Here is a 13,423-nt window from a genome sequence, read left to right on the forward strand (position 1 = left end):
AGGCTCGGGGCTGCTGGAGCCGGGGGATGGTGGAAGAGAGAGAGGCTGCCGGTTCCACTTGCTTCAGCCTGTCATTGTGCCCCCCCCCCACCCACCCACCCACAACTGAGAACGAGAGGGAGTGCAGACCTAGGGAAGGACTAGGCGTGCTCACCAAATCACACCCCACCCACCCCGCTCAGGGCCTGCCACAAGTTCCTCGCTGCATTGCCCATCAACCTGAACCTGCAGCCATCACCTATTAACCTCCTCTGCCCCAACCTCTCCTCACCTGCAGGGACCCCACTGGACTTTCTGTTCCTTCAACACGCTGACTTTGGTCCCGCCCCAGGTTCTGGTGCTTCGTGTTCCTCGTCCCTACAGCACTTTCCCCTCAGACTTTGTGAAACTGGTTCCTCCCACTACTAGTTCAGGTTCCTGGTCAGATGCTTTCCTGGCCCACCCAAAAGACCACCCACCTCCAGCATATCACACAATGTTACTTTTGTTACTTTTTTCATAGCACTTGTCAACTTTTTTTCCCTCCCTAAAATCTAAGTTCCCTGTGAACAGAATCTTATGTCTTGTTTAGCATTGTATTCCCAGTGCCTAGGTGGTCAAAAACCCAAATTAAAAATATGAAGAGTTTCCGGGCAAGTCAATAAGCCGCGCTACCCTGCAGATTTTTACCTGTGGATAGAGGGAAATCCTGTCCTTCCAGCTCTCAGAATTTTGACGCTACAGACAGCTGGAAAGTACTTTGAAACAAATTCTAGAAAAAGTATACATTTCATCCATCTCCCATTGCTACAGTCCTAAGAATTCCTAGTGAAAGTGTCTTATGAGTTCCATAAATGACCACTGAACACAGTGCTCAGCCCACAAGAGATTCATAAACACAATAAACGGCCTGCCCTGACCTCTAACCTCTGTACACTCAGGGCAACAGGACACCAGCAGTAGAGAAACTATAGGTTTTCACATCAACTCTCAACAAACAACTAAGACATTAGCTAGGGAGGCAGGCAGTGTTGCACTGGAGCTAAGTGTGGGGTCAGACTGAATGTCATCACCCATCAGTGTGTCACCCCAAGCACGTCATTCGTCCCCTGACACTCGATGTCCTCCCCAATGAAAGGCGCTAACAGCAGCCTGTGCCGCGGGCACCCCAAGAGGACCCTCTGAAAGGGCCTGTAAGCGGCCGGCACAGGAAATAATCCAAAGAGGGCGGCTGTAATCAGAAACATCCGTAACTCAGTTCCCCATTCTTGACCAAAACACTTTATTTTACAACTTCTATATCCAATGTAAACTGGAGTCCGTAACTTCATGAACTTCTCACCTAGCTCCTGCAGAAAAACAAAAATGGAAAGCTTTAAGTACTCTCCTTTTCAGTAATGCAAATCCATAATTCTGTTCACTCAATCACTCAAGCATCCACTCAGCACTAGTCGTGTGAGCGGGCTTGCAGAGGAGGGAAGCAAAATCACCACACTCTCTCCAAGGGCCTACACGCAGGGTATCCAACATTGGCGTCTCTGGGCCACACTGGAAGGAGACCAGTTGTCTTGGCCCAACACTAACGAAAACTGATGAGCGAAAAAAAAGTTTTATTACGTTTACAATTTTGTATTGGATCTCATTCACAGCCATCCTAGGCCACATGCAGCCCGTGAGCGCAGGCTGGACAGCCAGGGACAGTCTGGTTATTACAACAAACAACCAGACAACGCGTGTGGGGACGCTGGGACCGCTGGGAGAGGGCACGAGGGGGTCGGTGCTGGCAGACACATTAACAGGGGGAGCGGAGGCCCGGGAAGGACTGGGACCTCTCACTGTCCGTTAACAAACCCGGGACACACAAGCTGTAGAACAGCTTGAACTGCCTGCCTTTTGGTGACATTTTTTCCTATCCACCTCCTCCCTGTACACCCAAAAACTGCTGTAATTTTCAGGTCAATAAGCTACTTCTAATTAAAATTATAAAGGCAATACTAGTAGTACAATTTGAATGGGAACACTCAAGTATCATTTAATGCTTCCTATCCTTTAAAACAATTTTTGAGGCATTTTGAATGATGGCAATTAAAATTGTGCAATGATTAATTTAAAAACACGTTAAGTGAGAACGTCTTAACCTCCGAGGGGCTGCAGGACAAGGAACTCCTCTAATACCTTCCTTCTGAAAAAAGAAAAACTGACTTCCTGGTCTGGAAACGAAAGGGTCCTAACCTTGTACTGTTTAAATAGTTAATTTCCATGCAAACCCATAGCATGGCATTCCCATGTGCTGGAACATTCCATGTGAGTGCTGAGGGAGAACACGGCAGTGTTTTTGCAACTACAAACACACACACTGTGCACCCCCATCTGTCTCGTCCACTCCTTTCATCTCTGTGCACAGTTGGTACTTAAAAGCCTTTGCCGGATAAATGGGACCCTAAATTGTAACATAACTTAAGAAAAAATAAATTTTTAAAATATACAATGAAAAGGAAGAGGAGACCAAATTAGGGCGGGGTGAGGTGTGCAGCAAATGTAAAAACGCTGTATTCAGACACGAGACATGGTAAGAGCTAATGGTTCTCCATACTGTTAGAAAGTACATACTCCTTCGAGACCATCACAGGTGCGAAGTCAGAGGAGCGTTACCGACAAAAGGTAAGTATAACTTTAAAAAAGCAGAAACCTGGGGCAGACTCACTTGCCAAGAGCCGAGCCTCCGTCCTCAGTCTTCATCATCAGGAGGGATGCCCAGCTCCTCGTCCGTCCACTGGGAAGGGTCTGGATACGGGAAGTGGCCCTGGTGACATCATTACAGAGCAAAACCAAAGAAGAGTCAACACTCTACACGCCACACAATTCCATTTCAAAAGAAACCTTGAAAGTAAGAAAATGTGATAATGCTGGGACAAACACAGCCCCTGACACGCCACAGGAGCAAGCCCTACCACCGCACTCAATGGTCCGCCTGCCCTTCGATCTGTCGAGTGTGAGCTGTGGCCTGAGTTTAAGAGCCTGCTGGTTCTGAAGCCGCCGGCCTGAGCGGAGGTCGAGTACGTGTTTGTGATGGAGGACAGGGGAGACGGAGGCACCGGATTTCAAAGGCACCCCACATCTCAACAACGTCTTCAAGCCCTGGCACCACGTAACGCATGTCCTGAACTGTTCTGTCGTTCCTGCTGGAGATCTGGGCCCTGCAGGGGAAGCATTCATCTTCAACCCCGATCTAGGGCGCATCCGGCTGCTCCATCGTCTCACGCCAAATAGCCCCAAACCCTCCTGAAAGCTGGCCCACGACGAGGCCGGCGCCCATGTGCTGCCAGTGGAGACAGTGGGCAGCTGCTCGCTGGGCAGCCGGACGCAGAGGTTCTAAGAGGAATGGGATATTAATCAACCTGACGCTTCTAAAACTTACTGCACATTTCTCCCTGCCCTAAGAACAAAAACAAATTTACTAAATTTACTAAAATTCAAAATATTCTGGCTCAACAAGCACCGACTTCAGTGGCTTAAAGCCGTCATTTCCTAGGGAACAGGGTCTGTACAAACACAGTAAGACTTCCCTCCTCAAAGCACATCAGCCCACATCCACCCCACCCCAATCTGGCTGCCTTGGGCACCCACACAGACTACATGACAGTCACTACTGAAAGAACTGAAGTGTGAAACCTAAGCTGCTGATGAACTCCTAGTTCAGAAGGTAAAAAGGAATTAGTTTCTAGTCTCCCTCCAAATACGGCAAACTAACAGACAAGCCACGGACTGCCTACCTGTGCACCCCTTAGCAGAAAAGGTCAGACATGTTTCATTAACAAGATTCCTGCCTACACACAGGACAACACGAAGGATGCACAGTAGCCCCCCCTAGTCCGGAGGACACATTCTGAGACCCCCACAGTGAATGCCTCAAACCATGGATAGTACTGAATCCTACGCATACAATGTATTTCCCTATACATTAATGCCTTTTCCCTTAAAGGAAGCACTTGACGACATGTCTCTGGCAGATCTGAATTGCCAGCGTCACTGCCCTTGTGCCTTGCAGCCGTTATTAAGTTAAAAAAAAGGGTGGCTTGAACACAAGCACTGCGATACAACGCTCGGTCCGATAACCGAATGGCTACTAAGTGGGCAGCTGGCAGACACTGTGAACAGTGTGGAGGCCGTGCACGAAGGGACGGTTCACCTCGCGGCAGGACGGAGCAGGCCAGCACGAGGTTTTATCACACTGCTCAGAATGGGGCACAATTTAAAACGTATAAATTCTTTATGTCTAGAACTTTCCATGTAATATTTTCAGACCACGGTTGACCCAGGTAATTAGAACTACGGATAGGAAAGCAGTCTACCCACACGGAAAAAAAAAAAGCTAAGCTACTGATATTTCTTCCCCCTTCCCACCCACGAGGAGAAGAACATTGCCCCGCACCTACCAGCACAGCGTCCGAGTCGTGCCAGAAGCGCCAGAGGATCCAGAACCACATGGTTCCGCTGAAGAACTCGGCCTGGATCACCTGGGATCGGGTGAGCTGGGGAAACTGTCTGTACTGGGGCTCGATGTGCACGCCGCCACCGGCGCTACGAGAAGGAAGGAGAATGTCAGGCAGCTTGCGGCATCTTCAAAGCACCCGGTCGTCCAAAACTCTCGAGTTACATCCAGAAACAAGAGCTAACACTTCTCTCCTCCATGAAGTACAGAAAGAGAGCGCTCCAAGAGCCCTCAAAACATTCATTTTTCATAAGGCTCACTTTAAACTTGTATAGCAGCAAACACTGGACTGAACTGACGAGCGAATTATGAACTTCCTTTAGTGAACGAACATTCGTGTATCACGCACCAGAAATAGGAAGGTGTTGATGACGAGGTACTGGTCCCAAGAATCAAGATGGGTTAAGGGGTTATGAACCTAGAGTAAGTAGTCATGAGTTTATCCAGAAAAATAAGCAAATTAATTTTGTTCTATTTTAACCATCGATTTCAAAGGCAAATTACGTCCTCTCCTCTGTCACAGTCTTCATTAGAAGACCACTCCATGGGAAAGACAACAGTGTGACAATAGGTTGCTTCTTTTACAGGTTTTAGATGCGATCTAGTTATAAGGGTCCATCGTTTAAACTCATTAAATAAGATTTGAGAATTATAGTTCAAACCACTCTCCACATTTCATTATTGCTCGAATGACATGTTATTTTAACTATGACTTGAAATAAGTGGGGTCCCAAACCAAGATTTTTAAGTGTCAAGTTTAAACACAAAAATGCACCATACCTCTCGGTGAAAGTTACGTTTTCAAAACCTAACCCAAACCATGTTACTTTAAGGCGTGAAAGCCTGTATCCCTTCCCATCCCATCTGCCTCATCACCTACAAGGCCCTCCCTAATCTGGCCCCAGCAGGTCTCTGACCCAACCTCGACCACTCCCCTCCGCTCACCCCACTCCAGCCTCCCAGCTTGCTGGCCCGTCAGCAGCACTCAGATCCCCTGCATCTGCTGTCTCCCTCTTGGAGATGCTCTTCCTGGCGTCTTTGCTTGGCTTACTTCTCATCACTCAGGTCCTGGTTCAATTCAAACCATCAGGCATGCATTCCTACATCATCCTGCACATAGTAAGCCATCCCTCATCCCAGAGACTCTAGATTAATCCCTCGCTTTATTTTCTTCACATCACTTAATAGTACCTAGCCCTAGCTGGTGTGGCTCAGTGGATTGAGTGCCACCGTGTGAACCAAAGGGTCACTGATTCGATTCCCAGTCAGGGCACATGCCTGGGTTGTAGGCCAGGTCCCCAGTAGGGGGTGTGCAAGAGCCAACCATACACTGATGTTTCTCTCTCTTCCCCTCTAAAAAAAAAAACTAGTACCTAAAAGTTGTTTCTTTTCTACTTGTGTCCTTTCTCCAGAATGGATGTTCCATTATCTTCCCTGTTTTCTGCTCTATCCCCAGCACCTAGAAAGAATCCTGGAATCTAGAAGATACTCCATAAATACAGGGTCCAGCAGAAGTAACCCCTGCTTGAATGTGGTTGGTAGGGTAATAACATGGGTGTCATAATCTATAGTTTTAATTTTAAAATTTCACCTAAAATGTCATACAGTGTGCTTCAGTGTGATGCTGTATGTTACAGAATTACAGGCTTATGATTTTGCAATAAAAGGGGGGGGCATTATTTGTGCCAGACCCTGTATTTATTCACTTATCACTCACACTGTAACATCAACATGTGCAATGGAAGAACCAAGACCTCAGTGAACAGCACCCACCCCCCGCCCCCCGGTCTCCCCAGGCAGAGTCAAGGGCTACTGCTGGGAGCTCTCCATTCCTGTCTTAGCTCAGGTCACCTAGGCCTTCTCCTTCTTCCCCCCCAACACCTGTCCCAGCTCCATGTCCTTAATAAACATATGACTTTAGACAAGTCACTCCTTTAATTTCCCTGAGTCTCAGTTCCCTCACAACAGCAGGTAAATACTCGTATGGTCCTTACTCTGCACAAGCACCTGCCCTGAAACCCTTTAGAGAATGCTAATTCATGTACTCCCCTGCAGTCAACATTATTATCCCACTGCACAGGTGAGAAAGCTGAAGCATGAAGAGATGGAGACACTTCCAAGGTCACACGGCTGGTGGGGCAGGCACTCTCCCGCACTGCCTGTTGGTAAAGTACAGAGGATGATCTAAGGGGCCTTCCACAACACCCGGAAAAGCCCAAGGTACTATTTGCAGCGCGGCTCTTACTGACTCGGCACTACCAGCTCGTTTTTGGCAGGTGTGCCCTCCCCCGGCATCCCAGTGCTAAGCCTTCCAGCCGACTTTTTGGGCCACATACTTCACCAGTTGACTCTTTTGCTCACTCCCTTTAATGCTGGTGTTGCAAGAGTAAACTCTAACGTAAAATACGAACTTTGGGTGGCAATGTTTTGTCCATGTAGGTTCATCAACTGTGACAGACGTACCACTCCGAAGGGAGAGGGTGACAATGGAAGAAGTGATGCATGTTGGGGGGAGGGGGGGCGGCATATGAGAAGTCTCTGTACCTTCCACTCAATTTTGCTGTGATTCTCAAACTGCTCTAAAGAATAAATCTATTTTCTTAAAAAAAGAAAAATTCTGATATTGCCCGAACATCCACTTTTGGCCCTCTTCTCTCCCACCCTTCCACTCCCTCTGGGTGATCGCCTCCCGTGCCTTAGAGAACTACTAATTCTCCAACCCGCAGCCAGAATGATTTTTCAGAATTAAAATCTGGCCACATGACATCTGACTGAAACCTCTCAACGACCGCGGTCGCCTGGGTTACTTTCTTCAGCCAGGCATCAGGACTCTGTATCGTTCTCTCCCTATGCCCTAAAGCCTCCAGCCTCACCTCTGCCACTGCCAGCTTCGCACTTGGCCTAGACCGCCCTCGCTTCTTCAACTCCTGCTCTAGCTTCCAGATTAGCTTCAGCCTGTGTCCCCATCCAACTGTGAAGTTCTCGAAGGCAGGAGGCCCTTGGTGCAGGAATGTGTCGTCACCCTCCCCAACCCCCCACCCCTACACACAGTGTTTAGTATCATCCAAGGGAACAGCGTCCCCACTCCCCCACTGCAATCAGCTCTCGCAGGACCTGGCGTGGCGGAGCGAGAAGGACGCACCGACCCACGCGCAATCGGACTACAAGTCCCAGCATGCATCGGGGTGAAGGTCGCAGCAGGACCCGGATCCGCCCCTGGAGGCCAGCATCAAGGTGAGTATGTCCCAGAGGCTAGCGCTTTCAGTTAGAAGCAGCCAAAGCCCCCACCCCCGGCCGACACTCACTGACGGACTCCGTTTCCAGACGCCCGCGCGCGAAGGACTCTGAAGAGGCTGCCCCCGCCGCGCACAAAAGGCGCCAGCCGCGTCACAGCCGACATGACCGCCCAGGTCCGGACAGCCGCCCCAAGGCCGCCCCCCTACGTACACGTCATTTCCCCCCGGCGCCCCGCCCCTTACGTCAGCGCGTCGCCCCGCCCTTGGGCCTGAGTTTGCTGTCTGAGGGGCCGAGAAGCGACGGTTCCCAGTTCAGATTAACATCTCAGATCCTCCGCAGGGGAGGGCCGAGCGCAAGGAGGGACCCGGAGCCTCCTGGTTTAGAGGGTGAGAAGGCGCCCTGCGAAATGAGAAGGGTGTAGTCGGCCCTGGGCGTCCCTAAGTGTCGGCTCTGGTGTGCTTGGCTGCGCGGAGCCCCGCGCTTCCCCAGGGATGGGCGTGCGGATGCTGGCGGAGGGAGGTGGGGCCGGCGCCCCGGCTGTAGGAGCATCTCTTTGTTACGCGGGCGCTGAGACTCTCCAACACCGAGTCTGTGCTCGCTCCTCCCTACTGGTGCTGATCTGGACGGTGTTTGCCCATCTGCACCTGCCACTCGGCCGGCTCCTCCCGAATTAACTGCTTTCCAGACCCTCTTAAGTTGCCAAATCCTTTGTGAACCAGTGGTCCTTCCCAAAGCTGGTTTTTGAACTCTCCTTTCCTGCAAGCGGCTCACGGTGACATCTTTAAGTCTTCCTTGTTTTATTGTTCTGCAAACTGGAACTTTACCAACCAGCAGACAGTGGGTCCCAAATACCAGTACATGGACGTCAAAGTCATCTGAGGAGGCCGGCCCCACCACATACTGTAAGTCTGGAGTAGGGCCAAGGAGTCTGCATTTTAGCACAGCCTCCAGTCTGGGCAGTACTCCTAATTCCTTGATCCTGAGCCAGCCCTGGATTTTTGGCCATTGTCTCTTAATATTTCCTTCTATTAAATCCTGGATGGATTCCAAGCTTCCCTAGACGCCCCTCCCCAAATTCTTAGGGCCTCTTCTTAAAGGGCTGTAGTTTGTCTAAGCACCTCCAATTTTAACTGCCTGCTAGCCTAACCTTGGCGATTTCAATCTGAAATGGGACTCTTGCTAAGCACCAAAGACCTCACGTTCAGAGTCACAAGCATGAAAAACAGGATACCTATGGAGGGGCATGTAGACCTGAATTTAGGAATCTGAGTGCATTTGGCTATAACCGACACCTCTCGTCTGCCAAGATATGGGCCTCCCTGTGCCCTCTGACAGGAAACCTGTCTCCTGGAGTTAGGCTCTCACAAAGCTTCTCATCTCGGAGCTGCCCCATTCCCTTCAGAACAGCCTGTTAATTTGCCCTCCAGCCCTGTTCTGCCCTCCTAGCTATAAATATAAATTAGAAAAAAGAAGCCACTGTTTTCTGGATGTAAGTTGACTTTCCAGTTGATAAGCCACGATGTAGCTTTGTCTGGGCTACTGTTCACCAGTTACCCTTTCTAGGGATACCGTCAAACCACTAAGAGTGGTTTCTGAAATGGGAGGACGAGGCTTGGGATCTTCCTAGGGAACTGGCCGCCCAAGCTATATCTACCTGCCTTGTTCCCAGCAAAGAACGATGCTGTGATTCCAAAGCCACAAAAACAGCACAGCTCAAACAAAAGAGCATAGAACTAGGAGCGGAGATCTGAAGTTCAGACCTCAGCTCTGCCAATTATTAGCTCTATGAGTATGAGTAAATCACTTTATTTCTCTGAGCGTCAGTGCCCTTATCTCAGTTTGAGCCATTTAAGACAGTACCTGGCCCACAGCATGCACACAGGGAATTTTTATTCCTTTATTTTACCTTCCTTTCCTAGCAGCAAAAGCTACTAAGATGAATGAAGATTCATTCACCCTCCCCATCTTTTCTTGCTGAATTACAAAACAAAAAGGTTTAACTTCAAATGCTTGCTTGTATTTAAAGCAATATTGATCTGTAGACCGTTTGAGGGGTCCTTAGCTTTAATGCTTTACATCACAAATTCTGATGTTTTACTATAAAAAAAATGATGGTCCCAATGAATAGACTGTTTGACTGTGACACATTGTGTACACTGTACACAAATGTGTAGCAGTGACACATTTGTCTTGTAGACATGCAAGACAAATACCCCTTACTGCCTTCTGCAGTTTGCACGAAAACCGTCTTTTGCATTCTAAGATAACAGCCCCATTTGACTGGATGCATTTTTTTTTAAAGATTTTCACTTTCAGAGAGAGGGGAAGGGAGGGAGAAAGAGAGGGATGGAAACATTCATCGGTTACCTCTCCTACGTGCCCTGCCAAGGGACCAGACCCACAACCTAGGCATGTGCTCTGACCAGGAATCGAACTGGCAACTCTGCTTTTGCAGGATGACTCCCAACCAACTGAGCCACACCAATCAGGACAAGTGGATGCATTTTAGGTGAGGGAAAGGATGCCAAGCCGTGAGCTCTCAGCTTCTAAATGCAGATCTAATTCCCAAATTCTGACAAACTGCGGACAGACTCCAAATGACCTCACAGAGCATCTGACCCCAAACAAGAACTTACTCCATACCTGCAAATAGAAAACAAAGCAAGATGAGAAAAATTAATTGTTCACAAAAGTTTGTTTATTTAATTTCCTACTCTTCCCTGCTGAGCCTCGGAAAGAAGAAAGGAACTCATCTTCCCAGCAGTTTCAGCAGTGCCGAAATGCACCTGCTTTACAGGAGGTGGAGCTGTGACCTCTGCCGGGAAGCAGCACACGGCCACTTCACCCACTTACACCCCAGAGAGGAGCCTTTTCTCCCTAAGTGGACGGCTATATAAATCAAATTTAGCATTTTAAAGATTCTTATTTTTTCATCTTTATTGATTTCAGAGCAACAGAGAAAAACATCGATTTGTTGTTCTGCTTGCTTATGCATCCATTGGTTGACTCTTGGACGTGCCCTGACCAGGGATCCCACAACCTTGTTGTATGGGGATGGCGCTCCAACCAACTGCGCTACCCAGCCAGGGCAGATTCTTATTTTAAAAATCAGTGAATTACATACGTTAAAGCACATCCATTCACCATTTTTCTCCTTTTCAATACAGCCTGTGTTCATTTCCTGTTGCTGCTGCAATAGCTCCTAAGAAACTGAGGCCGTTGGTCCAGCAGTCCACAAGGGAGTGAATCATGCCAACAGTCACACAAAACGTGAGCTTAGCATCAGACCCACCCTAGTGGAGCCTCCAGATGTCTGTGGCAAGACCCTGAGCAGAGGGCCCGGCTAAGCTGCACCCAGACTTCTGACCTGCAGACATGCGAGGTAATAAATGTGGTTCTAAGCCACTAAGTGTTGGGGTAGTTCATATGCAGATGGCTTGATGAAATCCATCAGCTATAAGGAAAGGCTTGGTAGTCTGGTGTAGGCTTAGGGAGGCACCTGCTCTGTGTATGTGCCCCCTGTCTTGCCCCACCTGGCAAGCCTTTGTGTACCGGGTGCAGGGGCTGTGTGTCTGGCTGGTGTGCCCATGGGGAGGGAGCCGAACAATGCCATTTCCTTCTCCCAGCTACCTCGAGCCACCCCATTACCTCCCTGCCTAATTAGAATGCCCTCCCCTCAAGACTTGGGAAGTAAAACATCTCCACTCCTCTGGAAAAAACTTCAGAGGAATCTCTGCCCAACTAAATGTGACTTGCTCCCTTGTTGGGAACCGTCCTGCCCGGTTTCAGAAGCTGTAACTCCCCCATGACTAAGGCTGGGTGGGTGACCTTGGGACCATAAGCCACTGAGGAGACAAAGCTTATCTCCCTGGCAGGAGCACCGCTTCTGCTCCTTTTACTTCATCCATAACTGGCCCCCAATGCTTGGTCCGTTAGCCAATGATGGGTAAGATTCCCCAAAGGGGGGACGACCTAAGCCAGGCATGATCACATGGGAGGCCCCCAAGGAAGGACTTGGGGAGCTATAGCAAAAGGGGGTGATGGACCCTCACCCCTCAGTTTTGACAAAGCCTGAGTCATCATTCTGTCTGCAAGAAGTCTCCTTATCTCTTGGCTGCCTTACTTCCCCTGCCTGTCTTAAGCCTAAAACAATGGCAGAGGGTGGTGCAGCCCTGTGCTGGAAAGGGCGGGTTCCCGGGGTGATCAGGCCTAATAAAGAATATGTAAAATCCTGTGAAACCTGCTTTGTTTAGAATGCTCTCAATGAAATGATAAGGGTCCAAGCAAGAAGTGAGTTTGTTCCTCAAAGTTTTATAGTGTTTTAGCTATCTGACCCTGACTCAAAATAGGCCCTCAGAGTTCTTTGTTATCTATTGTTTGATCCTTACTACCTGACAATGATTAAGGAGCTTTACCTGTATTCTTGTGCAAATGAACCCAATAAAAGCCCATTGAGGAAAAGGCTCTTGGCCCTTCTCCTTTGAGAGATCAGCCACCTTTCCTCCCCAAGCAGATCATGTCTTGGTAGACTTATTCTCATCCATGGTGACCAGGGGGGCCCTGCAGGCGGAGCCCCCCACACACACACCCCCTAAAGGACAGAAATGAGGAACTTGACCCTAGAGAAGGAAAGAATGGAAGAATCTAGTCCTGTGGCCAGAGCAGGACTTTCAGAGAACAGGAAGGCTTGACTTTCCACTCACTGTCTAAAGCAGTGGTCTACAAGATGAGCAAGAGAATCCACTGGGATGAGGGAGAAACTACTATTTTTGATTAGAAAAATAGGAAATTAAGCTTCACTAATGTCCACTCTACAAGCTGAACCAGGGATGCTCGTAGTCCATGAGGGCCAGCTACACGTCAGGTCAGCTTTGAGGGGACAGTCTGTGGGCGGGCCCAGCACAGAGTGGCAGGCAGTGGCCACCACCCCTTAATTCACTGCTAGGGTGTCACTGAGTGCTCCTGCAGATTTCAAGCCCTGATTAAGAGGCTGTACTGATTGATTATGTTATCTGTATATTACTACTAACCAACATTAACCCTGGACAAATGGACAGGGCCTGGACAGTGCTCAGAGAAACCACAGCCTGAGCACTACCATGAGAGCCCAGGAGAACTTTAAGAAGGCAGAGCTGCCCTGGTTGGGTAGGTCAGTTGGTTAGAGCATTGTCCAGATCCACCTAGGTTATGGGTTTGATCCCTGGTTAGAGCACTTATAAGAAGCAACCAATGAGTGCATAAATAGTGGAACAACAAATTGGTGTTTCTCTCTCTCTCTGCCCCCCACCAAAGCAAATTTTTTTAAGAATTTAAAAAAGAGGGCAGAGCTGATTCTGCTCCTGTCCCTAATATATCAGCCACATTAAATGTTGCTTCTTTTTCACCTTGCGATAAAATTTAGCAAAAAGTCAGCAAAAAATATTTAAAAGTACAAAGAAGATAATTTGAAGTACAGTGAAATTGGCTTTAAGTATATATTGTGCCTCCATATATTTGCTAGTGGTGGTATATCACCTGTATAAAATTTATAAGTAAATCATATATGTATGGGCACATAAATATATTCAACTTTTTACCCATAGGGTACATTTAAAAACTGGAAATCATTGGTCTCTAGGATTCTGTGACATTTCCTAACCTGATTGTCAGAGCCCAGGAGGACTCACCCAATGAGGGAGTGCAGAGGGGGAAGAAGAGAAGAGAGACAAAGAAGAA

General features: G+C 48.5%; 1 protein-coding gene across 2 annotated transcripts; it reads right to left on the bottom strand.

The window, feature by feature from the left end:
* Nucleotides 1–1,240: 1,240 nt before the first annotated feature.
* On the bottom strand, nucleotides 1,241–7,923 carry NDUFB2 (NADH:ubiquinone oxidoreductase subunit B2). Of its 2 annotated transcripts, none has more exons than XM_045855565.1 (4): nucleotides 7,777–7,923; nucleotides 4,416–4,560; nucleotides 2,684–2,782; nucleotides 1,241–1,328 (listed from the first exon to the last, which is right to left on the bottom strand). In XM_045855565.1, exons 1-3 carry the CDS (start codon nucleotides 7,869–7,871, stop codon nucleotides 2,708–2,710), a joined length of 315 nt encoding a protein of 104 aa, XP_045711521.1. In that variant the 5' UTR covers nucleotides 7,872–7,923; the 3' UTR covers nucleotides 1,241–1,328; nucleotides 2,684–2,707. The 2 variants fall into 2 exon arrangements, with proteins under 2 accessions (XP_045711521.1, XP_045711522.1); XM_045855566.1 differs by having other exon boundaries at nucleotides 2,684–2,792.
* Nucleotides 7,924–13,423: the final 5,500 nt, after the last annotated feature.

This window comes from Phyllostomus hastatus, unplaced genomic scaffold (assembly GCF_019186645.2).
Source record: "Phyllostomus hastatus isolate PE091 unplaced genomic scaffold, TTU_PhHast_1.1 phas_scaffold_114, whole genome shotgun sequence".
NCBI lineage: Eukaryota > Metazoa > Chordata > Mammalia > Chiroptera > Phyllostomidae > Phyllostomus > Phyllostomus hastatus.